Here is a 24,769-nt window from a genome sequence, read left to right on the forward strand (position 1 = left end):
ACCAGCCCGGAGTGGGGGGGTGGCCTAAAATACAACCTCGAGGTGTCATTGTGGAGCGGTGGTTGTCCGCTTGGCATTCAGTAGCAGTCAGCTTCAGTGTCGGCCGGTCCCTCCACTTACTCAGGTCATCCTCCACCCAGAGGCTGTTGGTCGATAAACATGGGGGGAAATCGTGCATCGCGCACCATCGCGCCGCCACCTGCATGACGCGCACAGCAACACATGTAGTCTACTCTATACAACAAAGCCCAAATGCGATGAACACTCGTCGATGCACACTCGTCGTCGCTCACTGCTCATCACCCTCATCACCATCGCCGTTAAACATCTGCGCGAGGCCGTCGGCCGCCTCGTCCTTTGCAGGAACAAACACCTCGAATGCAGTCTTCTCACCCTTGGCCAGCTGCGCCTCACGGCCGGCAGCACCAATCTTGCCAAGGCCAGCAGCCCAGCCCTTCTCACGCGCAAACGCCTCCGGCGAGCGGTCCAGGAGGAGATCAAGATCGCCGTCGGAAATAATCTTGTCGTCGGCCGTGACGGTATGAATCTCCTCACCGTCCAGGTCGAGCAGCGCTCGCGCCAGGTCGGCAGTCGACTGGTGGCGATTGTTCGACTTGCCGAGGAGGACGCGGCCATTCTCATCGACGAGTTTGCCAAACTTGCCCTGCTGGATGACGAGCGCCTCGAGCTTGCGCTTGTTGGATGCCTTTTGCAGAATCTTCGACTCGATCGTGTGTGCAGACACAAGGCGGAACACGAGCACAGGTTTGGTCTGGCCGATGCGGTGTGCGCGGTCCTGGGCCTGCAAGTCCATCTGCGGGTTCCAGTCCTGGTCGAAGAAGATGACAGTGTCGGCGGCAACGAGGTTAATGCCGAGACCGCCGGCACGCGTGCTGAGCAGGAACAGCTGGGGTGCGTCCGGATCGTCACCACCGTTGTTGAACTCGTGCATCTGCGCGCGGCGATCCTCCTGTTTGGTATTGCCATCGATGCGGCAGATCTTGTACCCCTTGTACAGTGTCGCCCAGTCTTGGATGACATCGAGCATGGTCGTGAACTGGGAGAAGATCAAGACCTTGTGGCGGCGTTCGAACAGAGCTCCGAGAAGGCGGTTCAGGAGAAGCATCTTGCCGCTCGCATTGACCAGGTCGTCGTTGACCACGAGGTCGTCGGTCTCCGCGTCAATCGGCCAGTCGAACAGGAACGGGTGGGAAGAGACCTTGCGGAGCTGCATGACCATGTTCTGAAGGCGCATGTTGTTGACGTTTTGTGTAGCTTGCTTGATTGCAAGTTCGCGTTGAGATAGCTTGGCGACCGGCTTCTCTGCCGTAGCCGACTTGGAGTTCTTCTTCAGATCACGCAGCCACACTCTGTCGTCCTCCTCGATGTGGTAGTCGACTGCTGCACTCTTGCGTTTGGGTCGGGGGCGGTCGTCGGTTCCTTCAACTGCTTCAACCTCGGCCTCAGACTCCTCTTCATCGGCATCAACCACACCGCTGATGGCGCCACCGCTCTTCTTTTTGATCAAGTAGTCGCGGATGTCACCCCCAACGATCGCCTGGTACATGTTCTTTTGAGGCGCTGTTAGTGGCGCGTAGAGGAGATACTCCTTCTTTGGTGGCAGATCCTTCTCGACATCGACCTTGAGGCGACGGAGCAAGAATGGCTTGAGAATGGCGTGCAATGACTGCACAACCGACGACTTGTTCAGAAGACCGTCCGTCTCTGTTCCGTTCTGCATGTCGTCGAAGTTGAACCACTGCTGGAACGAGTCGAGGTCGTCAAAGATGTCGGGGAGAATGAAGTTGAGGAGCGACCAGAGCTCAGCAAGATTGTTGTGGAGCGGAGTGCCCGTGAGAATCATGCGGTTGGCGCTCTTGTAGGTCTTGAGCTCGCGGATGAGCTTGCAGTCGAGGTTCTTCAGGCGATGACCCTCATCGACGACAATGAACTGAATGGGTTAGAGCGGACAAGCGGAGATCGACCTACCTTCCACTGGAATCCGCTGAGGTATCGTTGGTCGATCATGCAAATGTCGTACGTCGTGACAACAATCGGGAAAGTGGCAGTCGTGTTGGTGCCCTTGGCCCCTGCGTAGACTGGTGCAGGCTTCCCGCGGTTGCCCCCTTTGCGAATGTTGCCGACCCCAGTCTGGGACGGCGCCTGAAGGCGGGTGGCACGCAGCTCGGCGCGGTACTCGGGGGTGCCGTGGTACATGAGGACTGGGATAGACGGAGCGAACTTTTCGAACTCTGCGATCCAGTTGTACAGCACGGAGAGGGGGCAGACGATGAGGAAAGGACCCCAGGTGCCCTTGGCGCGGAGGTGCGAGAGGAACGAGATGGTCTGGAGGGTCTGAGTGGTGTTAGCTGCATGCTACCCGTCGCCATCACGGCTTACCTTGCCAAGACCCATCTCGTCAGCCAGGATGCCGTTGAGGCCGTTCTCATAGAGCGAGATCATCCACTGGACGCCGGCAAGCTGATAGTCGCGTAGCGTAGCCCCAGTGACGAGTTCGGGCTGGCGGAACGAGTACTGTTTCTGGTCGTCGTCGCCTTCCTCGCGCTGGTCGGGGTTCTCCACTGGCTCGGCCTTAGCCGCGACTGGCTCTTCCACCTTGACGCGCTTGGATGACGACTTGGTGTCGCCCCTCCGTTTCCTCTTGACTGGTGACGGGGGTGCCTCGCGCAATCCACTTCTACCCTCCTGCTCGGCGGCGTCGGCCTCACGCTTCTCCTTGTTCACACGACGCGTCTCGGCGCGCTGCTCTGCCTTGGCCTTTTCAATCTGCTGGCGCTCCATCCTGTCGCCGATGATTTTGGCGTAGATGGTCGACTTCTCCAGCAGGAACTTGAGGCGGGTTGCGCGTTGCGAAGCCTGTGACGAGGGGGCAACGGGTGGGCGCGCGGGGCGGCGGTGAGGAAGGTGGGGGTGTACCGGGAGGCATTCCGACATGAGGGTCATGTGGGTCGAGGCCGTCGGCAATTGTGTGAACATGACGTTGAAAGGACGAGGGAAGGTAGCCAAGGGCGCAGAGGGAAGGCATGTCAGATACAACCGACACGCTGATCAATGGGCACTCACCGCTGCGTCATTGACCACGGGCTCGTCTTCCTCGTCCACGACGATGACCTGCTCAGCGTCTGCATTGACACCCTCGTCCATGCCTTTTGGTGGTGGAGACGACATGGCTGGAGTCTGCGGCGGCGACGTTCCCTCTACCGATGCGGACGCCGAGGACACGAGGGAAGGCACATTGGACGCGCTCTGCTTGCGACGAGCCATTGATGTTGGTGACGAGCCGAGGGGAAGGGAAACAGGAATCGGGGATTACTGACTCTAGGTCGATGCTGGAGTGCGTAGGGTATATCTCGTGGGGCAGGTCACTGAGGTGAGGTTGAGAAGACGACGAGCAGACGAGACGCGACCGGAAATCAATGTTGCAATGTGCTCTGAACGCGTCTTGTCTGCGACACAATGGCCCACTTAGATCCGGAATCAAAAGTCAAAAACAATGGTTGACTGGACTGGCGTGGACTCCACGTGCACCACGTGGCCGTGGTTCCTGAATTCCTGAATCATCACTGCAGATTTTGGCTGATACCGGCGTCGAGCAGGCGTCGAGCATGCACACTCTGTCGAGTACAGACGTACAGACGTACAGTGGTAGTAGGAGGCTGTTCGCAAGGTGGCCTCGCTCGACCTGACATTGTCCATTGGACGCGGGACGGGTCTGAGGACGCCAGGCCCAGACCCCACTCGCGCTCCTACGATCTCGTCCATTTGTTTACGCTGTCGTTGCAATCCCACATGCCCCTCGTGTCACACTGGCGACTAAGGACATCTAGGTGCGCGCGTCTAGAGCCTGCAAGCTGTGCGTCGTATTTCTGTAAACCCCGGGAAGGCAACTGGCCCATTGCACGGCGCCCGGCACAAGAGCAGAAGGGCTGCGGGAGTCGAGTGGTGCGCGCGACTAGGGTCGCCAGTTTCAGGGACGGCTGACGACCAATGTTTTGGTCCCAACAGTGGCTTTTGTACCTTTTTCGTACCCCCCCCGCGCGCCGACCGACGACGAGACGACGACGAGAAAAGCAACGCGTGCACCAAGCTGCTGTCGACTCCGGGTTTTGGGGGGTGTCGAGTGAATACAGGCGCCTTGCTTCAAGAAGTTGGCGGCGGCGTTGTTGTCTCAGTGGCCTGCTGCCTGTATTCTGCATGTTGCTATTTCTAGGGCATGGATCGGATCCTGGGCGCGTAGCGGAGGCTTTGGGCGTTTTGAACTGCGTGTGCCGGCGCGTGCTCTGGTTGCAGCACCAGCGAGCGTTGACCCCTGGCACTGGGACCAACCCCCGACTTGGACCCTTTACACGGCGCACCCTGCGTCGTTGGCTCGGATCCCCCCTTCTAATAGCGTGCCGCCGCCGCCGCCGCGTGGTGAGTGAGCGAGTGAGTGTGCCGCCCAACGGCCCCGCCCCGAGAGCGCGCGCGCCATGCCGTTCCTCCTTCCCGCGTCCAAGTTTGCATCCCTTGCCTTCCCCCCCTCACTCCCTCCCTGCCTCTTTCCTCTTCCCCGAGTGCTCCCTTGACCCAGTGCTGCTCGTGCTCGTGCTCCTGCCTGCCCCGCTCCCCCCTCCCCTCCTCCCTCCTACCTGCCCGAAGTCGTCGTAGTCGTCGTCGTCGTTGCTGCCGACTTGTTGCCCACCCCACCCCCCTCCCATCCCATCAACCAAGTCGGGAAACCTGCAGTTCCTCGCTACTACCACTCGACCCGACACTTTACGACGCGACGCACATCCTAGGCATAGACATTTGACACTTTCCATCACTTCCTCGACAGTCTTTGCGCGTCGTCCCACTCTCCTTTTCGGCCAGTCTCGCTCCTCGCTCCTCGCTCCATCTCACGACGACGCTGCACGGCCGCAGTCTTCCTTTTCGACCAAACCCCAGCACCGACAAGTCTACGACCACCTGTACCCTACGAGCGCCTCCCCTCGCGGCCCAAGCATAGACTGTGTCTCTTGCATCGGCCTCTAGCTACCACACATCAGGCTCCTCATCGACCGTAGTCTGCGACTCGAGCCTCAAGGAAGCCACCCCAGACCCAGACCCAGTCTCTCTCGCTCGACGACCCCATTTTCGCAGAGCGTCTGAGCCTCGAGCCCCCTCCTGGTGTTTGAGCACGTTGCTACACCACCCTCGCCACTAGAATGACACCACCACCATTTGGAAGGGTAGGCCTGGCCGCCGGTGTTGGCAACTCGATCGTTGCCCGCCAGTCTGGTGCGTAACGCGTCGACACTGCTGCCCGCTTGTGCTAACGTCTCAGCTACCTGCCCCAAGTACATTGAGCCCAACTTTGGCTCGACCGTCAATGCCAACTACGCCGTCAAGTTTACCTGGGACCCGTCATGCAGCATTGGCTCCGACAAGGTCGACCTTAGACTGACCAACCCAAGAGCAGACGTCCCCCTCGTCCGTGTCTGGACTGGCGTCAACTACGCCTCGGGCTCGCTCACCGAGTACCTGTCGCCAAAGTGGTGGAACAACACCGAGACGGCCCAGTTGAACCTCTTGATTGTCAAGTCGGGGGACTCGTCGGCCGCTTGGAACGCTGCCGCTGGCCCCACTTTCACCGTCACGTACAACGCGACGGCCGCCCAGCCGGCCACTCCCTCTGGCACCGGCGTCTTCCAGTCGGTCGAGGACAGCGGTGCCGCCAAGGGCACGTCCAAGGCGGTCATTGCCGTGGCTGTCGTCATCCCCATTGTCGTCCTGTGTATCCTGGGTGCCCTCGCATTCTACTTTTACCGCGGCAAGGAGAAGCAGAAGCTTCAGCGCTGGTCGCAGGCGCTCAGCCAGCACTCTGGTATGGAGTGGGAGAAGGGTGCGCTTCCTGGAGAACGCAACTCTGCCTACCGCCCAAGCTCGCACTACAGCCGTACGTCGGACCGCATGGGTCGCCCCAGCACTTCGTACGGCCGTCCCTCGACGGGCTATGGCCGCCCCAGCACGTCGTCGGCCCGCCCCACGTCTTCGGTAATGCTCGACAATCTGGCTGGCGCCGGCGCCTACGGCCCTCGCGCTTTCCCGTCTTCGTCCATGGACGGCCCCAGCCGCTCGTCGATTGTCATGCCTGACGGCCAGGTCCGCACCTCGCGCATCTCGTTTGCCGACGGCCAGCGTCCCCGTATCTCGTCCGACAGCCACGTCCGGCCTCACCTGTCGTCGCTCGGCAAGTCGGCTCGCCACGATGCCGAGCTTGCCGCGGCCGCTGCCACTGCTGCTGCCTACACTTCTGGCCAGGAGATTATGGACGATGAGCGGGACGTTACCAACGTGTCGCCGACTCAGCTCGATGGCCCCAACTCGTTTGCCGAGGCCGACATGCACCGCGCTGCCGCTGCTGGCCGCAACGGCCGCCGGCCTTCTGGAGGCTCTACCCACCACCCCGACGACGTGCGCGTTGCTCAACGTGCTAGCAGCTCTGCCGATGAGCTGCGTCACATGGAAGCCGCCGTTCGTGAGTCGCCATCAGCAACCGACGCCTCCCCAAGCAAAGGGAAGAAGCACCCTAACTCTTCAGTTCGCCGCGCTAGTGGGCAGCCGCCCCAGGACGACGACGACGCGCAGTCGCCAACGACGGTCGCGTACGGCCCCGACCAAATGCTTGCCGTGTACGCCGCCCGCCGCGCGGCTGCTTCGTCGCCCACAGCACCCACCGGTGGCGCCGCCATCAAGATGCCTGAGCCTGTTGCCAAGGCTGCGTCCAACGTCAAGCGCTTCCTGTCGCGCAAGGACAAGAAGGTTGCGCCCGTTGTGCAGCAGCAGCAGCAGCAGGTTGCCGAGCCTGGATCGCCCGAGTCTGTGCCCATGCGGTCATATGTGCACATGAACAACGGAACGGCGAGCAAGGACGTTGTGGACTCGCTGCCCCAGCCTGGTCCTCCCCGGCCAGACTCGGATGCCTCGGCAGAGGCTGCGGTGGAGGGCGCCCCCGCGCCGTCGACTCACTAAACGCGACGTGGGCGCGCTCGCTCACGGACTTTACTACCGACGGGTAGAGTACTTCTATATTGCCCCTGTCGCGAACGCGACTTGATATCCTGTCATCCGCCTAGTCTCTAGCTGTCTCTCTCTCTCTCTCTTTCTGGTTGTGTTTGGGTACGTCGTCGTCTCTCTTGACGAGAGGCTGGTAGTGCTGCTGTATGCTTGGTTATGCACTTTATGGCCTTTGTGAGGTTAGGTCGGTGGGGCACAGTCAGAACGCTGTGGCGGGGGTGGGAGTGGCGGGGAGACAGCAGTGTCCATGAGAGGTGCATAGTGTACAGTGCGGTGAGATGCGGTGGGGGGCTATGCCGAGGGGGTGGGCGCGGCGTCGCTGGAAGGCGGGCCGCCAGCGGCGGCGGCGGCGGCCTCGGCCTCGGCCTGGGGGTGAGCACGATGCGGGTGGGTTTGGCGGCGGCGGCGGCGGGGGCAGGGGCCGTCGCTCGCGTCGGCCTCCGCCACCGCCACGCCGGAGAACATACCCGCTGCTGCGCCATGGCCTGCTGTCAGCGCTGCCCCCCAACCCAGACGTACAAGCTTGATCTGGTCGCGCTTGACCATGACGTTTTGCCCGATGACCACGGTGCCGTAGATCTGGGCGTGTCAGTGCAACTCGCAAGGCGCGACGCCGGCGCCGACGCCACACGCACGCCGAAGCCGAGCGAGCCGAAGACGATCGCGCGGTGGATGAGGTTGCCGACCGAGAACGCCATTGTGTGGGTGGTGTGAGCAGAGAGGTGTCGATGCAAACGTTTCAACGCGACGAACTCGAACTCGGGCGGCGCAGGGCGGCGGGAGCGGACATGCGCCGCAGTCCGCCCACAGTGCGCCGGCAGAGTCGGGAGGTTACGTCGTTGCCCGGCCGGCATAAAGTTGAACCAGCCTGTTGTTGTCGTTGTTGTCGTCTTGTCGCTCGCTCGCTATCGCTCGCTCGCAAACACAATGGCATCAAGACTAGCCGCGCTCCTCAACACGGCGACCACGCTCCCGCCGACGCCGTTCCGCGCCGCCTCGTCCCCGCAGCTCGCGGACGCCCTCGGCGCCATCGTGCGCCGGAGCTTTGGCCTCGCCCCGAAGGCCAGCGACAGCGCAGTCGAGGCCCGCGCCGCGAGCCTGAGCCCGGCGGAGGAGGAGGCGGCGGGCGCGGCGCTGGCTGCGCTGGAGCGGCTGCGTGCGGGTAACGCGCTGCGCGAGGTGAGCTTGCCTTGGGCCGCGTGGCTCGCTCGCTGACGCTCGCTCGTAGTTCCCCGTGTCCGCGACGACGACACACCCCCGCCACGACACGTACTACTACACGCGTATGCGCGACGGCGTGCACCGCGCGCAGCTGGGGATTGGGCGCAGCTGGTGGAAGCGCTTCTTCCAGGTGCGCGGGCAGGCGTAGGCGGCGCGTCGCACGTGGTCGCGGCGTCGAGCCGCACGCCAGCGATGCACAGAGCAGCAGTACGGCGCACCTCGCACGCATGGAGGTGACGCAGGAACGAGCAATCGCATAGACTTGTATAGTATGGAACTTGTCGAGGGCTGTGGCGGCGATGTGGCACGTGTTGCACCCGTTCGGAGTGCCGGAGTGAGGGTAGCGACGCAGCCTGCATGCCTGATGTTGTGGCGGCGGGCGGTGTTCCTGCCACTACGTCCACTACACTGGCGGGGCACGGGGCTGGTGCTTCGCTTACGGGGAGGGCCGACGGCAGGGCCTCTGCACTTCTGGCTCACGGCACACGTAGCGTCAGAGCAACGTGTGGCAGCCATGCCTGCATTGTGGGCTGGCGAGCCACTCCGTCAAACGGGCTGGCGTCAATGTGCGACTCGGCACATCATGTACACTATTGCGTGCGTGGCTGGGACATGGAGGCCTCACAGCGCAGCCAGGTGGGCTCTAACAGGACTGGGCATGGCACTACGGCAATGGGAGGCCCGACGCATTGGGTGGTGACGACAGGGCAACATCGTCGTTGCTCTGGAGTCCTGGAGTCGCTCTCTTGTTGTGGTGCGGGGCCACACAAAGGCAGCACAGAGGAAAGCCGCCATGCCATTGCGCTATGCCATGCCCGGTTGCCCTCTGCAAGCCAGCATTGGAACGCATTACAAACGTCCATTCTATACAACTGTCGGAATATCGGCGTTATGATTATCGGCGTTAGTGCCTTTGAATCACGTGATCACAACTAGCTGGGGCGGCAGTATTTTCAGCTGCTCCGCCGTGGGCTTTGCTCTCCCCCTGCCTGGCCTGGCTGCCGCTGGCACCACCACCTCCTCGCCGCCCGACTACGACTGGCAGCACGCACGCTTGGCCATCTCCATCCATCAAGCTTCGGTTCTCGACTACACACCGTCGACACCACCAAAAACTCGACAAGCAAAATGGCTCTCCCTTCGGACGTGCAGAAGGTCGCCAACGAGGGCGTCGTCAAGCTCTTTGGCAAGTGGGACAGCCAGGAGTGAGTGTGGACGACTAGAAGGTTGGGCTGGGCGAGGAACACGGGCAAGGGCAAGCGACACGGCGACAAGGCAACGACAACGACAACGACAGGGAGGGCGACATGGAGAGGACGAGGAGGAAGGGGGCAGGCCCCGGGCAGCGACAGCGACGCCAACGAGCACGAGAAAAGACAACAGCGCGACACCTGCGCGCTCTTTGCGACACCGACAACAACGACCCAGCACACCTCGACTCGTATGCCTCGACGCCCAGCCCAGCCCAACGCACGCGCAGCGCGCAGCAGCTAACCCCCGCAGGATTGAGGTCAAGGACATCTCTCTCACCGACTACATCAACGTCAACCATGCCGTTTACGTTCGTGAGTAGACGCGACGGACCCGAGTCACCCGACCAGCAACTGACATCTCCAGCCCACACTGCCGGCCGTTACGCCAAGAAGCAGTTCGCCAAGGGCCGCATGCCCATTGTCGAGCGCCTCGTTAACGCGTGAGTCGAACGCAGACGAAAGCGCGAGCCGAAACTGACCCACCCCAAGCCTCATGATGAACGGCCGCAACAACGGCAAGAAGCTCATGGCCGTCCGCATCGTCCAGCACGCTTTCGAGATCATCCACCTCGTCACCGAGCAGAACCCCATCCAGGTCCTCGTTGACGCCATCGTCAACACCGGCCCCAGGGAAGACTCTACCCGTATCGGCTCGCAGGGCACTGTCCGTCGCCAGGCCGTCGACGTCTCGCCCCTCCGCCGTGTCAACCAGGCCATCTCGCTCATCACCATTGGCACCCGCGAGTCGGCCTTCCACAACTCCAAGTCGATCTCGGAGTGCCTTGCCGACGAGCTCGTCAACGCCGCCAAGGGCTCGTCCAACTCGTACGCCATCAAGAAGAAGGACGAGCTTGAGCGTGTCGCCAAGTCGAACCGATAAATCAATCGCTTCGTCCTGGCAACCGGGCTGTGCTATCTCTTGTGCTGGATCTCGTCCGCTCCATGGTCGTATCTGGCATCTGATGTGTAGTGTGGCTCGGAATGTATGCGGCCAGTCATTGTACGTGTACGACTCTGCGGTGAAGAAGAGGGTGTGCCTCGAGTTTGGGATGGGTCATAGCTCTCTCTGCATCGAATTTCTTTCCGGGGGCGCGGGGTGGAGCGCGGCACGGCGTAGATGTGTTGGAGGGTGTGCGCTGCGGCATGACTGATTGCATCGGATACGGAGGAGTGCGTGCTGGCTGCTGGCTGCTGGCTGCTCGGCTGGGCTGGCTTATCGATGCCGGCTGTTGCCACCTAGAAGGATCATCAGTGGGCAGGATCGCATCGGGGCGCCCCCAGTTGTTAGTGCCACTGGGCGGCGTTTCCGGCGATTGATCCACGTGACGGCGATGCTGGTGATTAGAAAACGAAGCCAGCCTTGATTAGTTCACAACCCTAATCATCCGATTACAACCTTGCTCCTGGCATTTGATCCCGCTCTGAGCGAGCACGCACCAGCCACATGCAATGACGTACTCTGCCAACGAGATCTCTTTTGGCCACGAGCCCTGATGCAGACTCCCACACAACACGACACGACACCCCCGATCGGTCAACTTGTGGCCACGCAGCGAGCGAGCCGCTGGGAAAGGCAGGGACAGCGTGTACGCCGGCTGCGCATCGGTAAACCCGAGCTGCATCGGGCACGCCGGCCCACTCACTGTCTCGACACCTGCCGGCCAAGCTCACTACGGGCCACTGCCACTGACCCCACCCCCACCCCCCGCCAGCCCGTCCGTACTCGCCTGTACCGAGAACAGTCTAAATTGAATCCGAGCGTCAATCGGCCGGCCGGTACGCCGGTTTCATCGTCCCAGCGCAGCGGGTGGCGACGGGCTGTCGAGCGGTCGAGCCGAGGCCTGCTGCGGAGGTGACGCACCAGTCAATCATGCGAGCTGCCCTCTGCACTCGTGCACAGGCGATCCATGATCAGCGGGGAATGCCGGCCGTGCATTCCACACTATGGTTTTGATGGAGCTCGCGTCGATGTCGATGCAGTAGAGGCTTGAGGCAGGTGCCAGCTGCCGGTCGGCCCTCCCCCGACCTCGTGGCTGGCCGCTGCAAACCCGAATCTGTGGGATTGTGCCGGCCTGCCGCGCCGGGACATATGTAGGGGGGCCAGGGAAAAACACGACAACATCCGACGTCATTTCGGCTCGGGGGGGCGGGGACCAAGACGGCGAGCAAGGGTAATAAGGGAGGCGAGGGCGGAGCGGAGCAAAGCAGGGAGGCCACGGGTCAGGCAGGCTGCTGGGTCCAGAACGCACGGCAGCCAAGGCACATGATACACATCACCTCGTGCGCTACGCTACTCGTTTGACGGCCTAGCTGCTGGCGCTGGCTGGGTCGGCCGTCAGCCCGTCATGATGCTGCTACACTACTGCGAGCTACGACTGGCTGCTGGCCGCTCGCTACCTGCTGAAGCATATTGTTCGCCCGCGCTCACCGTCACCATCACCACCATCACTACCGGCGTCGGACGTTGCGCACTGGTGGCGGCCGACGGGTCAGTCTGCAGCATCGACAAACGCACTACCCCACTACCGCGCCCTCTTGGCCCGCCTTACACCCCTCCGGCTTACTGGCACGCATACGCTAGCGACTGTGGAGCAGGCAGCCACGCGACAGGCTGCCAACAGCCTCGTTTTCCTGCATCGTCTCGCTGGCCCGCTTGCTGGCCCGCTCGCTCGCTTGATCGTTCGACGCGACTACCTCGCGACTGCTGCTGCTCTGGCGGTCGCTTGCTTGACACACACTTGCTTCGTACAGGCCAACGCCAACACTACTGCTATCTAGCCTCCCAACAACAACCGCCTCACGCACGCACGCCTCCCCCCCGCCCCCCAACCGCGGCTGTCGATAGCCTTGACATCGCCCACCACCTCCTAGCCCACCGTCTCGCGACCATAGCCCTCCTCGCCGGGTGTTTCACGCGCAGACCATGACCCCACAGGGCGACATGGGCTCGTTGTATCTCGACGACCCGCCAGACGGCCGCGACGGCCGCACCGGCAGCGGCGGCAGATCGCAGGGGTCTGTGCCGCAGCGTCCTGAGGCTGGCGCAGGCGCAGGCCCAGCCGCCGGCGCCGGCGCCACGACGATCACTGCCCCCGCGGCCTCATCAGGATCTGATAGCGACAAACGGGTTGTGCGCATAAAGGACGACGAGCTCATCGTCGACGGCATGCCCCTCGCCGCCTCGGCATACAGGCAGGCGAGGCGTGTGAGCATCGAGGTCCCTGGCCAGCCACCGTCTCTCTCGCCCCCGTCCTCGAGTGCCGGCCCGTCGTCGGCACGCAAAGACCCCAGCCCGAGCCGCCACCGCTCCCCGTCCATGGGCCCGAGCACTTACGTCTTCCCCATGCGCTCCGTCTTCCGCGGCCGCCGCATGGAACGACCGGGAAGCGACAGCGACCCGACGACGAGCGGCGCCGAGGGCTCGGCGCGGAATACCTCTGATGGAGGCGCCGGCGCGAGCATCAGAAGCACGTACAGCGCGCGATCTGGCCGCACGTCGTCGACAACCTCGGGCCGTAGCTCGCACCCCGCGTACGACGGACCCCGCGCACGCCCCATCCCAGGCCTGGCTGAGCAGAAAGGCAAGGACCGATCAACATTCTCGACCATTCACTCAATGCTCGAGTTCACGTCAAAGGCCACGCCACTCGGGGGGCCGACATTTTCCCTGACACCCTTTGACAACCAGTTGACCGTGCCGCTCCCCCCACTTCACCAGACCGCTGTGCCATCTGGGCTTCCTTCTCTCGTCCAGTCGACGTCGACAAACTCCGAGACGCTGGCCGAGACGCCCGCCGAGACTCCATCCGAGACACCGGCCGAGACACCGTCCGAGACACCGCGGGTGATGGACCCGTCGTTCGTACCCCAGTTCCCCGCCGTACCCCTCGGATCAGTGTCAGACGCCAGCACCGAGCAGGCGGGCTCCGACTCTGACGTGCCGCTTACTATCGACGCCCCGACGCCGACGCTCCCCACGTACCCCGCCCCGCAGAGCGTGTCCAGCTCGATCGCTCACGTCATGGCCTCGACGACGGGCACAGGCGTAACAGAGTCGAGTGACTCACCCGTCTCGGCCCAGGTGACTACCACCGAGCAGGTCGCAACCGCGAGCGCAGGCGGCACGGGGATTGGGTCGGGCAGTGGAAGTGGGAGTCGGACGGCCGTCATGGGCAGTCACATGGCCTCGTCTGGCACGCCGCGGCCAAGCTCGACAGCCCACCCGACCAGACCTGCATCTTCGACCCGGGCCCGTCTCGAGGCCGTGCGCAAGACGGTCCAGTCGTTTGTCAACGACCAGTCAATCACGACCAACATGCTCGACCCGAATGCCCCAACGCCAAGGTCAGGCGCCTACATCCCCGACGCAGCCGCCCTCATGCGCCTCGAGGCAATGGACTCGGAGGTCCGGGAGGGGCTGATCAAGCGTGGCGCGTTTACAAACGACGAAGACGACACAGAGTGGGCATTCTATGCGCGCAGTACGACGAGCATGAGCATACGCGAGAGTGTGGCGGGCATGGCCTCTGCAGACGAGTACGGCAGCGGAAAGGAGCCCATCACGACGGTCAGATACGAGCACATCGACACTGGCGACGGGCACCACGTCCTCACTGGAAGAGAGGGACGGATTTTGCGGTGCGAGGACGAGCCTATCCGCACCCCCGGCGCTGTCCAGGGCTTTGGCGTGCTCATGGTGCTCGAGGAGCGCGAGTCGGGGCGGTTATCAGTACGACAGGTTTCAGAGGTGAGTGTGCCAATCGGGTGCCGTCGAGCACCACTGCTGACTCTCGACCAGAACTCAACAGAGCTCCTGGGCTTGTCCCCGCGCTACCTCTTCAGACTCGACTGCTTTACCAGGATTCTGACCCCAGACCAGGCCGACATCCTGCGCGACAATACCCGCTCGCTAGCTGACCCGCCGTCGGCGGCGTCAGTCAGCTCGGGCCAACCCAGCACGCAACCGCGGCCACTACCGCCTCCCGATCCGCCCCAGGTATTCCTCCTCTCAGGCTTCGGTGAGCAGGGCTCGGACGACACACCGCAGAGCGACCTCTCGGGCGGCTCCAAGTCATACCGGCGTCGCGAGTGGACGTGCTGGGTCTCCGCACACCGCCCCCGCGTCCGCGCGTGGAAGAAGGACTCAAAGGGCCACAAACTACCCCCTCCAGATCTCCTCATCCTTGAGTTTGAGCTCGAACATGACAAGTACAACCCCCTTCTTCCTGAGGAAGTCTACGAGGTAGGCAGCCCCAGTGGCCCTCTGTCGTCGACTCGTTTCACGTCACCGACGAATGGGACCGAGAGCGACGGCGCGGTCCGCTCGCGGAAAACAACAAGCCATGGCTCGGTTCCTCCCTCAGTCATCCAAGCGTCTGTAGAGGCCAGCCAGTCGACACATTCTCTGTCCCCCAACTTCAAGGCTCCCGTCACCAAGCTTCCCGATACGAGCGACAGCGGAGGCGACAGCGGCCAGAGTTATCGGAGTTATCCTGTGACGAGCAGCAGCGAGGCGCTCGCCACCTCTGGCAGCAGTGGCAGCCGTGCCGCCGCCGGTCCTGGCATTCTTCAAAACGCCAACTCGCCCCGCAGCAGCTTGCGCCAGACGCAGTCGCCCAACAACAGCGGCAAGTCCACGCGCGCCGCCGACTCGGGCGAGAGCGACCTCCCAAGCAACCTGAGTTCGGGGCTGAAGAGATCTGGCACGGCGAGCTCCAACGAACGCCATAGTAGCGTGCGATTCTCTGTTGGCGGCAACAGCCTCGATGACGAAGAGTACGAGCGCTGGCTCAACAGCACGACAAACTATGCCAAGCCGCTGCCATCGCTCGAGCGCATGCGCCGCTCGGGCTCGGGGAGCAGTAGGCGTGGCGGTCGCTATAGCGACTCACGCCAACACTCTCGGGGCACCCGCTCGCGCGTGGGCATGCTCGACGCTTTCGCAGTCCTCAACCAGATTAGCCAGCAGATGGGGGTCACGACCGACCTCGACACTCTATTCAAGATCATTGTCGGTGTCGTCCACGACCTGACGGGGTACCACCGCGTCATGCTGTACCGCTTTGACGACTCGTACAACGGCGAGGTTGTAGCCGAGCTCGTTGATCCTACCCGAGACATTGAGCTTTTCAACGGCCTGTGGTTCCCGGCCTCAGATATTCCGCCACAGGCAAGAGAGCTGTACACGGTCAACAAGGTCCGCTTCCTTTATGACCGCAGCCAGACCACAGCGCGCATGGTTCTCAAGGACAAGTCTGACGTCGAGCACCCGCTCGACATGACACAGTGCTTCCTGCGTGCCCTTTCGCCAATCCACCTGCAATGTGCGTAGAGGAAGGGGACCCAGCTGACACGGCAGACCTCAAGAACATGGATGTCCAGGCGTCCCTCTCGATTTCAGTCATGGCGTTTGGAAAGCTCTGGGGCCTCGTGTGCTGCCAGTCGGTAGGCGAGTATGGCATGCGCACGTCCTTCCCCATCCGCCAGCTCTTGCGTGTCCTCTCAGACACAATATCGATGAACATTGAGCGGCTGGTGTACGCCGAGCGCTTGAGCGTGCGCCGACTGGTGAGTTGTGTCTCGGGGCACTGCTGATACCAGATCACGTCGATGCCAGCCGACAAGCCAGTGCCCGGGTACATTATGTCGAATGCCGAAGACCTGCTGTCGTACTTTGACGCAGACGCCGGCATGCTCGTCATCAACGACGGGTGCAAGCTGCTCGGCCAGGTCGAGCACGCCCATGCCATGTTGGCGATCGCAGAGTATCTCCGTATTTCACAGTTCAAGTGGGTGTGTGGTGCCGGGCCTAGCTAATAACCAGTGGCATTCGGACATCGAGCTGCATCGAAGTCGATCACCCTGGCCTCATCCTCCCCGGCTCTGCCGACACCGAGTCGATATCAGGGCTCCTCTACGTCCCCCTCACCGCTCGCGCCGGCCAAGACTTCCTCGTCTTCTTCCGCAAGGGCCAGCTGCGCGAGGTGCGCTGGGCAGGTGACCCGTACAAGCCAAAGGGCGCGGACCCCAGCGTCCAGCTGCAGCCCCGCCGGTCGTTCCAGATGTGGGCGGAGAAGGTCCACGGCCGCGCCAGGCCGTGGACCGACGATCAGATTGAGTCGGCTGGAATCCTGGCCCTCATCTACGGCAAGTTTATCCAAGTGTGGCGTGAGAGACAGAATGCCATGGTCTCGAGTCAGCTCACGGCCATTCTGCTATCCAACACGTCGCACGCGGTGCGCACTCCGCTGTCACAGATTATCAACACGCTCGAGCTCGCGCTCGCAGGCAACATTGACGACGAGACGCGCGCCATGCTGGAAAACTCGCACCAGGCTTCGCGTGCTCTGCTGTTCCACGTCCACGACTTGCTCGACCTCACAAGAATTGAGCCTGGCAACGAGACGGGCTTCAACGATCCCTTCGACCTTAGGCAGACAATGACCGACACGGTGAGACTGTACCAGACGGAAGCGAACCGGCGCGGCCTCGATTTCCGCGTCACCATGGACGATGACCTCCCACCGATGGTGATTGGTGACGCCCGCAAGATCAAGACGATTGTGTCCAACCTCGTGGCCAACTCGGTCAAGTTTACCGAGCAGGGCTTCATTGAGGTCGCTGCGCATCTGCAGCGCATTGAGCGGACGCCGTCGATCCCGAGCTCGTCCATCCGCGACGGGGGCTCGAGCTACGACTCTCCGGGTGAGACCGGAAACGAAAGCAGCAGAGAGAGCATAAGGACCACCGACAGCGGAGCTACTGGCACCACCAGGGCCGGCCCTCCGCCGCCAGGCTTTGTGGCAATCGAAATCGTCGTGAGCGACTCGGGCTGCGGCATCCCGCCCGACCAGCTCGAGGCCATGTTCGTTGCTCTCGAGGGCGCCGAAGACTGGACGAGCCCGAACCCGGACGGCGCCGGCCTTGGCCTCGGTCTCGCGGTTGTCGCGCGTATCACCGAGCAGCTGCAGGGCCAGCTGTGTGTCGAGAGCGAGGTGCAAACCGGCACGCGCTTCTTCCTCACCCTCAACATGGAGGTCTTCACCGGCGAGCTGCCCACGGCTCAGAACTCGGAACAACTGGATGGCGTGAACCGCGCCGGTCTCAACGACTTTGATATCCCCGCGCTCGGGGCTGGCGACCTTTTAATCGGCACGAGTGCCGCCAACGCCATTGCAGCTTCAAGTCAACTGTCAGGAGGCCAGCAGACGCCGCCTACGCCGCTCAGTGTGGAGGCCGTCACCTCGCCGTCGCCATCGCATCTTCATTCGCAGCGCCGGATGACCCCGCGGACGAATGCCAACTATTCCCAGCACCTCCCGCTACTCTCGCCTGATCTTATGCGGCAGGGCCAGCAGACGATGGGCACGCTGCCGCCAAAACGCAGCCCCGAGTCGCCAGGCGTGGTGCATGTCACGGAGCGCCGCCTGTCTGTCGGCGCTGGCTCGTTCATGGTCCGGTCGTCGGATCGCTCGCCGGCAGTCGGCGGCGGACCGCAGGCCAACTACTTTGAGCGCCGGCCAGCTGCGTCCCCGCCGACGAGCTCGCTCACGCAACGGATGGCAGCGACGCAGATTTCGCCTTCTCTCGAAGGCCTGCCGCCGCCCATTGTGTCGCCCAAGGTTTTCTCGAGGAGCAGTTCGGCGGGGTCGTCGTCCAAGTCTACTCCTGGCATCAAGCGACAGGCGAGCCCGTCGACCTTGGGGCCACACTCGCCGACGCGGTCCAAGCGGGGGCCCAAGGGCGACCAGCGGCTTCGTGTGCTCGTGGTCGAGGACGATCTCATCAACTCGCAGATCCTGCAGCGGCGCCTGCGGATGGACCGGCACACTGTGGTCGCCGTTGAAAACGGGCAGCAGGCGGTCGACGCGCTGGCTGCAGACTGGGACATTGACGCCGTGTTGATGGACATTCAGTGAGTTTGTTGTGAGGACGCGCCGCTGACGGCAGAATGCCCATCATGGACGGCAAGACTGCAGCATCCGAGATCCGCAAGCAGGAGGCGCAGTTGCCTGCGGGCCGCGCGCCGGGCATCAACCCGCTGCTGGTCGACAAGCGGATCCCCATCTTCGCCGTCAGTGCGAGCCTGTACGAGAACGATCGGGCAGGGCTCGCACGCAATTTCGACGGCTGGCTTCTCAAGCCTCTTGGTGGGTCGTGGCAGTGTGGTGCGAGCTGACAGTCAGACTTTAATCGCGTGCGCAAGCTTCTCGCGGCGCTCGAGGACCGGGACAAGCGGCGCGTCGAGGTATACTCGCCGGGCCACTGGGAGCGTGGTGGCTACTTCCGTGGCGCGAGCCCGGAGAGGACCCCGAACGGGACGCCTCTGCCCGAGCCGGTGGCCAAGGAGCTGAGCAACTAGTATAAACCATCATTTCCATCATTGTGTAGGGTGTGTAGGGTGTGTACGGGTTGTGAGTCGAGTGTAGTGTACATATGCATGAGACATGGGCCAGCGGGGGGGAGGGAGGGGGCGAGTGTGGCGGCGGACACGGGCCGGTCCCGGAACTGTTGCGAGGCGAGTCACGTGACTCGCCGTGCCTTTGTTGTCGGGTAATGCCGAGTCGTCTAACACCGCCGCGCGACTCGAGGGCGACTCTCTTGGCCGCCGCCGCCGCCGCAAGAGTCGACTCCACACTGTCCCTCACAAACGACCATGCTCGTCCGCGCCGCCGTCCGCCTCCCCTCCGTCACCCCGACATTGACCCGCGCGCTCGCCTCGTCGGCGCGATTGCGCGCCGACAAGCCGCCGCCCCGCGTCGTCCTCGGCGTGCCCGTCAACCTCGTGACCGTCAACCGCAGCCCCGAGCGCGCGCGCTCCGTGCTCACAGAGGTCATTGACCGCGTGCAGGACAAGTACACGATCAAGTATGGCGGCAACATTGACAGTGGGTCGTGGGGGAGGGGGGGAGCTGACAGCAGCGATTGAGGGGCTGCGCCCGTTCCTCATCTCCAACAAGGCCAAGCCTGGGATTCTGGTGCGTGCGGCGTGGGAGAGCGATGGATATGGCTGACTGGTGCAGTTCTGCGCGTCGATGGTGAGTTGGGCTGGACGCGGCGCAAGGTGAAACCGTGGGGTGTGGGGCAGCCGACGCGTGACCGCTTGGCCCACTTGGCGCTGGCCACACGCCCACACGCCTCGCCGCTCGCTCCGCTCGCGGCTCGCGCTGACGCGCCCAGTGGTCAAAGGAGGAGCAGGACGAGATCATCGCCATCGCCCACGAAATGGTCCCCGGCATCCGCACGCACGCCATCCCCCCCGGCCTGTGGGACGCGTCGCTCGGCGGCCGCGAGAACGTGCTCAACTACATCATGGAGCAGATTGACAACATCATGGCGTCCACCGACTAGGCGGGCGTGGGCATTGGGAGCGGGCGGGCGGGCGAGCGAGCAGGCAAGCAAGCAAGCAAGCATGAGCGTAATAGGCATGTATGGATGGTGCGGCCGGCGCGGAACTTGGCGCACGGGGCGGGTATAGATGTTTACGACTGGTGCCCCGGCGGCTGCGGCATTGCGCGGCACACGCCCTACAGCTTGCGGATGCCGTAGATGAAGCCGGCGATACCGACGAGGTACGCCGCGATGATGGCTACAGTCAGCTCGGCACCCCACCCCACGCACATTTCTTCTTCTTGGGGTGGTCCTGGATCGTCGCGCTCGGCGCTGGCAGGCCCATGAGGTTGCAGAAGATGTGCGACACGATGGACGGGTAGACGGAGCCTGGGGTCAGCCGGCACGGGGTCGTGACCCACCACTCCGGAGGTAGGCGTAGCTCGCGAACCAGCCAAACAGCGTCGTGTAGCCGAGCTGGAAGACTGCACATTAGCGTGGCCCGCGCGACGGCGTACCCATGCGCACACCCGCGACGAGGGCGTCGCGCCGCGTCCTCTCGCTGGCGCGGTACGTCTGGATCGCGTGGTGGACGTGGGCTGGGGTCAGCGGCGTCACACTCCCACGCACCGAATCCAAACCACAGCGGGCTCCCGAAGACGAGGTACGAGGCCGGCAGGAGGCCCAGCAGCGAGACGGCGAGGATGGCGCTGCGGAACAGCAGCTCCTCGGACACGGGCCCCTTTGCCGTCAGCATTGTCCCCCTGGCGACGCACAACAACATAGTTGCGCTTTTCGGCGAGGCCAAACTGCCACTTCCAGTTGGCCTGGCCGGGCAGCTCGGCGTCAAGGTAGGCTGCGTACAGGGGCCCGGTGAAGAGGACGGGCGCGAGGGCGTAGGCGAGGGGGCGGTCGAGCGCGAGGTTTGACAGGCCGAGGAGGGCGAGGGCGGGGCGGACCTGGTGTCAGCGACGCTCTTTGGGGCTGCGTACCGAATCGCGCGCGGTGTAGCTCCCCACGCGCGCGACGGTCGCCCACACGCCGGCGAGGGCGAGCCGCGTGACGGCCTTGACGGCGGCCATGCGCCGGCGCATCGTTACGGGGTGGTCGCGGTGGCCGGCGGGGTAGGGGGACGGCTCGGCACGCCCCTCGGCCACGGCGGCCGCGTCGCGCCGCCCGTATATCGCCTGCGAGACGTACAGGCTGCCGACGTAGCTCGACGCAAAGGCGAGGGCGAGCGCGTGCGCCGCGCCGGCGCTGATGCCCGTCGCTAGCGGCGCGGGGAGGGCGAGGTGCGCGTCGATGGCGAACATGGGAGGTGGGGGAAAGGAGGGTGACGAGTTGGGCTTTGGCGTGTTATTGTTTGAGCGACTTGAGTTGTCTGAGATCTTGACCGAGCGAGGAGAATAATAAGGTCACGGATGGGGGTGTGATCGTCGGGCCGGGAGTGCGGGGCCCCCGGTGTCGTCGCGCAGTCGCGTTGTCGTGTCGCCTGCCCGCCCTGGCGCTTCATGTCGACGGGAAGTCTTGCGACAAACTTGCCCTCTTCACTCGTCACAACGACAACAGTGACAAACACATCGACATGGCCCCACCACCAAGCACTCCCCCGCCCGAGCAGGGCTCGCTCGCGTCACTCCTGCGCCAGACCGAGGCCATCGTCGTGTCGGCCCCCGCGCGCCTCCTGCTCCCCTCGGCGCGCGTGCAGGCCGAGGTCGTGGTCGTGCGGCACACGTCTGGCGGCGTCGTCGAATCGGGGTGCGTACTGGCCTCGAGAGCAGCGCTGATTCCCAGAGTCCTCGTCGTCGCGCCGCCCAGGCCCCGCGCGCCTGCCCGCGTACTCCGCACACTGGCCATCACGCCGGGCACGGCGGCCGCGCTGACCCAGACCCCGCCGTCGCCCTCCAGCTCGTTCTTCGCCCAGAGCTCCAAGCCGCGTACGTTGCGCCTCGGGGGCCGCGCTGACCCCAGACATCGAGCTCACCCTCACGTCGGCGGAGCGCAAGGCCGTGCTCCAGTTCCCGCCGGCCGACTCGGCAAGAGTCCAGACGCTCATCCGCGAGATCCGCGCCGCGGTCGACTCGTCGTGTGAGTTGGAGGAGGGAGAACCAGCTGACCCCAGTCGCGCACCCCGCCTCGCACGCCTGGCTCGAGTTCTACCCCGAGTCCGAGGGCAGCGTGCCGGCTACCCCGTCGGACGAGGACACGTCGCTCGAGCGCTCGTTTGGCGCGCTCGACGCCAGCGACGCCAAAGCAGACGCAAAAGTCGACGGTGACGAGGCAGAACTCTACCCCAACCCTTACACTGTGGGCTTCTCGCGCACGGCATTCCTCCGCAAGCGCCTCTTCGGCCGCCAGGACAAGTGGAGTTCGACGACGCCAGTGTCGATCCGCGTCGTTACGTACAATGTCAACAACCGCATCCCACCAACTGGGACCAAGGAGCTCGCGCCAGTCGTGGGCTACGGCGCTGAGGATATCATCGTCGTCGGCCTGCAGGAAGTTGGTGGGTGTTTATTTGTGGGTCGTGCTCATCCCACAGATCTTCGCAGCTCGGCCCTGTTCGTGTCGCAGGGTAACCAGCGCGCCGAGGCGTGGGAGCAGGCCATCTACAACGGCCTCGGTGACAGGAAAGAGCAGTACGAGACTGTGAGTCGAGCCCGTGGGGCGCTGCTGACGCCAGGTCTCGTCGATCCAGTACGTCGGCGTGCTGCTTATCGTGATCGCCCGCAGCGAGCTGCGCCCCGAGGTCCGCATGGTCCAGGAGTCGGCGCGTGGAATCGGCCTCATGGGCTTTGGCGGCAACAAGGCTGGTGTGGCCGTGCGCCTCAAGGTCCACGACACGACCCTGTGCTTTGTCAACTCGCATCTGGCCGCGTGGAAGGAGTACCTCGAGCGCCGGAGGAGCGACTACATCCAGCTCCGCACGCTGCTCACGTTCCCTACACCGACGGACATCAACCCGCCGCTCGAGGCCTACCACCCTGAGGACCGTGACCTCATGGTTGATGACGCCGATGTCATTGTAAGCGTGTGGCGGAACGAACGCCACTGACGTCGCAGTTCTGGCTTGGCGACCTCAACTACAGACTCGAGTTGGACGACGCCGACATCAGAGGGCTCATCACTACGCAGGACTGGGACGCGCTCTTGACTTCTGACCAGGTGAGCTTGAGGACATGGTGGCAAGCTAACAGGCAGCTCCTGACCGACATTGCCGATAACAAGTCGTTCATCGGGTTCTCAGAGCCCCGTATCACCTTCAGACCGTGAGTGTGGCCCCGAGCTCTATGCGCCGTTGCTGACACGCATGCAGGAGCTTCAAGTATGTGCACGGCTCAGTCACCCTCGACCCTAAGCGCTCGCCCGCGTACTGCGACCGCGTTCTCCACCGCAGCCGCGGCACCGCCATCGAGTCGAAGCAGTACACGACACACGACTTGCTGTGGTCGGACCACTTGCCGGTCACCTCGACATACTCTATCGATGCTCGCGTCGTGGACGAAACGAAGCGCGGAGAAGCGCTCGTCGAGTGCCAGTGCGAGCTGGACAAGCTCGACGAGTTGTACAGAGCCAGCCTCGAGGTCAACACGGGCGAGATCGACTTTGGCGAGGTCAAGTACCGCCGCCCGACCAAGAAGGAGATTGTGCTCCGCAACACTGGTCGCGTGCCTGCCACCTTCTCATTCCGCACGCCATCGCCGGGCAAGCCAATTTGCAAGCCTTGGTTCTGGCCCTTCCCCGCCGCGGGCGTTGTCGAGAGCGGCCAGGAGGTCAGCCTCATTGTCGAGGCGTTCGTCGACGAGGACCACGCCGCTGCGTTGACAGGAGGACAAGATTTGAATGGTGAGTGGGGAGCGGGGACGGTGCTGATACGTCCAGACGTCCTTGTGCTGCAGATCCAAGGCGGAAAGGAGTCGTTCATTTCATTGCAGGCACAGTTCCTGCCGACGATCGTCGGTCTCCCGCTCGAGCTACTCCCCGACCTCCCCGCTGCGATCCGCGAGGTCCCACTAGCGACGCGCAAGGAGCTGTTGAATCCAAAACAGGACGACACGGACAAGAAGGATGACGACGAGTCCAAGGCCAAGGCCAAGGGGACCAAGACGGCGCGCGAAGTGTGGCGACTGCTCGAGCGGCTGATGGCCGAGGGCGCCGGAGTGGACAAGCTCTGGACGGGAGAAGCAGACGCGACGCAGGTGCTGGACATTATCGACGTGAGTGGTATCTGTGCGGAAACATGCTGACGTGCAGGCGTTGGATTCGGGCGCCGATTCGCTGCCCGGGGATGCTCGTGCGACAGCGCAGGCGCTTCTGCACATTCTCTACACGCTGCCCACCAAGCTCATCCCGCCCGAGCAGCGGGCCGAGTGCCAGGCGGTGCAGGAGAGAGACGACGCATTTGCGGTCGTGGAGAAGATTGCTGGTGTGCACGGCAATGTGCTCATTGGCCTGACGAGTGTGGTCCGGCTGTGTAACGGGGCCGAGGTGGCCGACGAGGCGACGGGTGAGTGCTGCGTGCGTGGTGCGAAGCAAGCTAACAGAGCAGTGACGGCGCTGGCGACGGCCATCTTTGGCGAGCGGCCACTGGGGCGCGAGGTTGTTGTGCGAGCGCTGCTCCAAGGGTAGTGGGTGTGGTCGCACGCACGTCACAGGCCCGGCGCTCTGGGTGGGCATGAGGTGGGCAGTGTTTGATGCCACTTGCGACTAAATTGGCTCGCGACTAGAATGTGCCTTGTAGCAGAAGCTAGGCGCGTGGCATGGGGCGAGTTGGCGTTGGGCCATGGACGGCGAGTCGAGCTGGGAATGCTTGGACGATTTTACGATGCATCAAATGAAGTCAATCTACAGTGGTGGGGGGGGGGGGGGGGGAGCGCGAGTGTGCGTGCGGGGGCCTAAGTGCTGGG

General features: G+C 63.5%; 9 protein-coding genes across 9 annotated transcripts; 6 read left to right on the forward strand and 3 right to left on the reverse strand.

Moving 5' to 3' along the window:
- Window positions 1-289: 289 nt before the first annotated feature.
- Window positions 290-3,189, reverse strand: IRC5 (putative ATPase; the record flags this gene model as incomplete). The annotated part of the gene is made up of 4 exons (XM_069352130.1): window positions 290-1,951; window positions 1,990-2,355; window positions 2,401-2,877; window positions 3,085-3,189. 4 exons carry the CDS (start codon window positions 3,187-3,189, stop codon window positions 290-292), a joined length of 2,610 nt encoding a protein of 869 aa, XP_069209548.1.
- Window positions 3,190-5,207: 2,018 nt separating this feature from the next.
- Window positions 5,208-7,014, forward strand: Q8F55_003600 (uncharacterized protein; the record flags this gene model as incomplete). Its single annotated transcript, XM_069352131.1, has 3 exons — window positions 5,208-5,280; window positions 5,327-6,520; window positions 6,584-7,014. The coding sequence occupies 3 exons, from the start codon at window positions 5,208-5,210 to the stop codon at window positions 7,012-7,014; spliced, it is 1,698 nt and encodes a 565-aa protein (XP_069209549.1).
- A 336-nt stretch (window positions 7,015-7,350) lies between these two features.
- Q8F55_003601 (uncharacterized protein) lies at window positions 7,351-7,757 on the reverse strand (the record flags this gene model as incomplete). The annotated part of the gene is made up of 4 exons (XM_069352132.1): window positions 7,351-7,425; window positions 7,527-7,544; window positions 7,579-7,638; window positions 7,695-7,757. The coding sequence occupies 4 exons, from the start codon at window positions 7,755-7,757 to the stop codon at window positions 7,351-7,353; spliced, it is 216 nt and encodes a 71-aa protein (XP_069209550.1).
- A 229-nt stretch (window positions 7,758-7,986) lies between these two features.
- Window positions 7,987-8,428, forward strand: Q8F55_003602 (uncharacterized protein; the record flags this gene model as incomplete). The annotated part of the gene is made up of 2 exons (XM_069352133.1): window positions 7,987-8,238; window positions 8,288-8,428. 2 exons carry the CDS (start codon window positions 7,987-7,989, stop codon window positions 8,426-8,428), a joined length of 393 nt encoding a protein of 130 aa, XP_069209551.1.
- Window positions 8,429-9,408: 980 nt separating this feature from the next.
- On the forward strand, window positions 9,409-10,413 carry RPS5 (40S ribosomal protein uS7; the record flags this gene model as incomplete). The annotated part of the gene is made up of 4 exons (XM_069352134.1): window positions 9,409-9,485; window positions 9,784-9,845; window positions 9,898-9,973; window positions 10,023-10,413. 4 exons carry the CDS (start codon window positions 9,409-9,411, stop codon window positions 10,411-10,413), a joined length of 606 nt encoding a protein of 201 aa, XP_069209552.1.
- A 2,043-nt stretch (window positions 10,414-12,456) lies between these two features.
- On the forward strand, window positions 12,457-18,894 carry Q8F55_003604 (uncharacterized protein; the record flags this gene model as incomplete). Its single annotated transcript, XM_069352135.1, has 7 exons — window positions 12,457-14,280; window positions 14,332-15,856; window positions 15,892-16,100; window positions 16,134-16,321; window positions 16,357-18,447; window positions 18,483-18,682; window positions 18,719-18,894. The coding sequence occupies 7 exons, from the start codon at window positions 12,457-12,459 to the stop codon at window positions 18,892-18,894; spliced, it is 6,213 nt and encodes a 2,070-aa protein (XP_069209553.1).
- Window positions 18,895-19,188: 294 nt separating this feature from the next.
- Q8F55_003605 (uncharacterized protein) lies at window positions 19,189-19,883 on the forward strand (the record flags this gene model as incomplete). The annotated part of the gene is made up of 4 exons (XM_069352136.1): window positions 19,189-19,420; window positions 19,455-19,510; window positions 19,556-19,570; window positions 19,713-19,883. The coding sequence occupies 4 exons, from the start codon at window positions 19,189-19,191 to the stop codon at window positions 19,881-19,883; spliced, it is 474 nt and encodes a 157-aa protein (XP_069209554.1).
- A 176-nt stretch (window positions 19,884-20,059) lies between these two features.
- Window positions 20,060-21,175, reverse strand: RCE1 (CAAX prenyl protease; the record flags this gene model as incomplete). The annotated part of the gene is made up of 7 exons (XM_069352137.1): window positions 20,060-20,121; window positions 20,154-20,252; window positions 20,285-20,347; window positions 20,381-20,461; window positions 20,493-20,604; window positions 20,639-20,821; window positions 20,855-21,175. The coding sequence occupies 7 exons, from the start codon at window positions 21,173-21,175 to the stop codon at window positions 20,060-20,062; spliced, it is 921 nt and encodes a 306-aa protein (XP_069209555.1).
- A 272-nt stretch (window positions 21,176-21,447) lies between these two features.
- Window positions 21,448-24,491, forward strand: Q8F55_003607 (uncharacterized protein; the record flags this gene model as incomplete). The annotated part of the gene is made up of 12 exons (XM_069352138.1): window positions 21,448-21,620; window positions 21,657-21,799; window positions 21,834-21,950; window positions 21,985-22,368; window positions 22,405-22,511; window positions 22,546-22,887; window positions 22,926-23,027; window positions 23,064-23,131; window positions 23,179-23,708; window positions 23,745-24,079; window positions 24,117-24,369; window positions 24,412-24,491. 12 exons carry the CDS (start codon window positions 21,448-21,450, stop codon window positions 24,489-24,491), a joined length of 2,634 nt encoding a protein of 877 aa, XP_069209556.1.
- Window positions 24,492-24,769: the final 278 nt, after the last annotated feature.

The sequence above is a fragment of the Vanrija albida genome (assembly GCF_041260175.1).
Source record: "Vanrija albida strain AlHP1 chromosome Unknown contig_3, whole genome shotgun sequence".
In the NCBI taxonomy this organism is placed as follows: Eukaryota; Fungi; Basidiomycota; class Tremellomycetes; order Trichosporonales; family Trichosporonaceae; genus Vanrija; species Vanrija albida.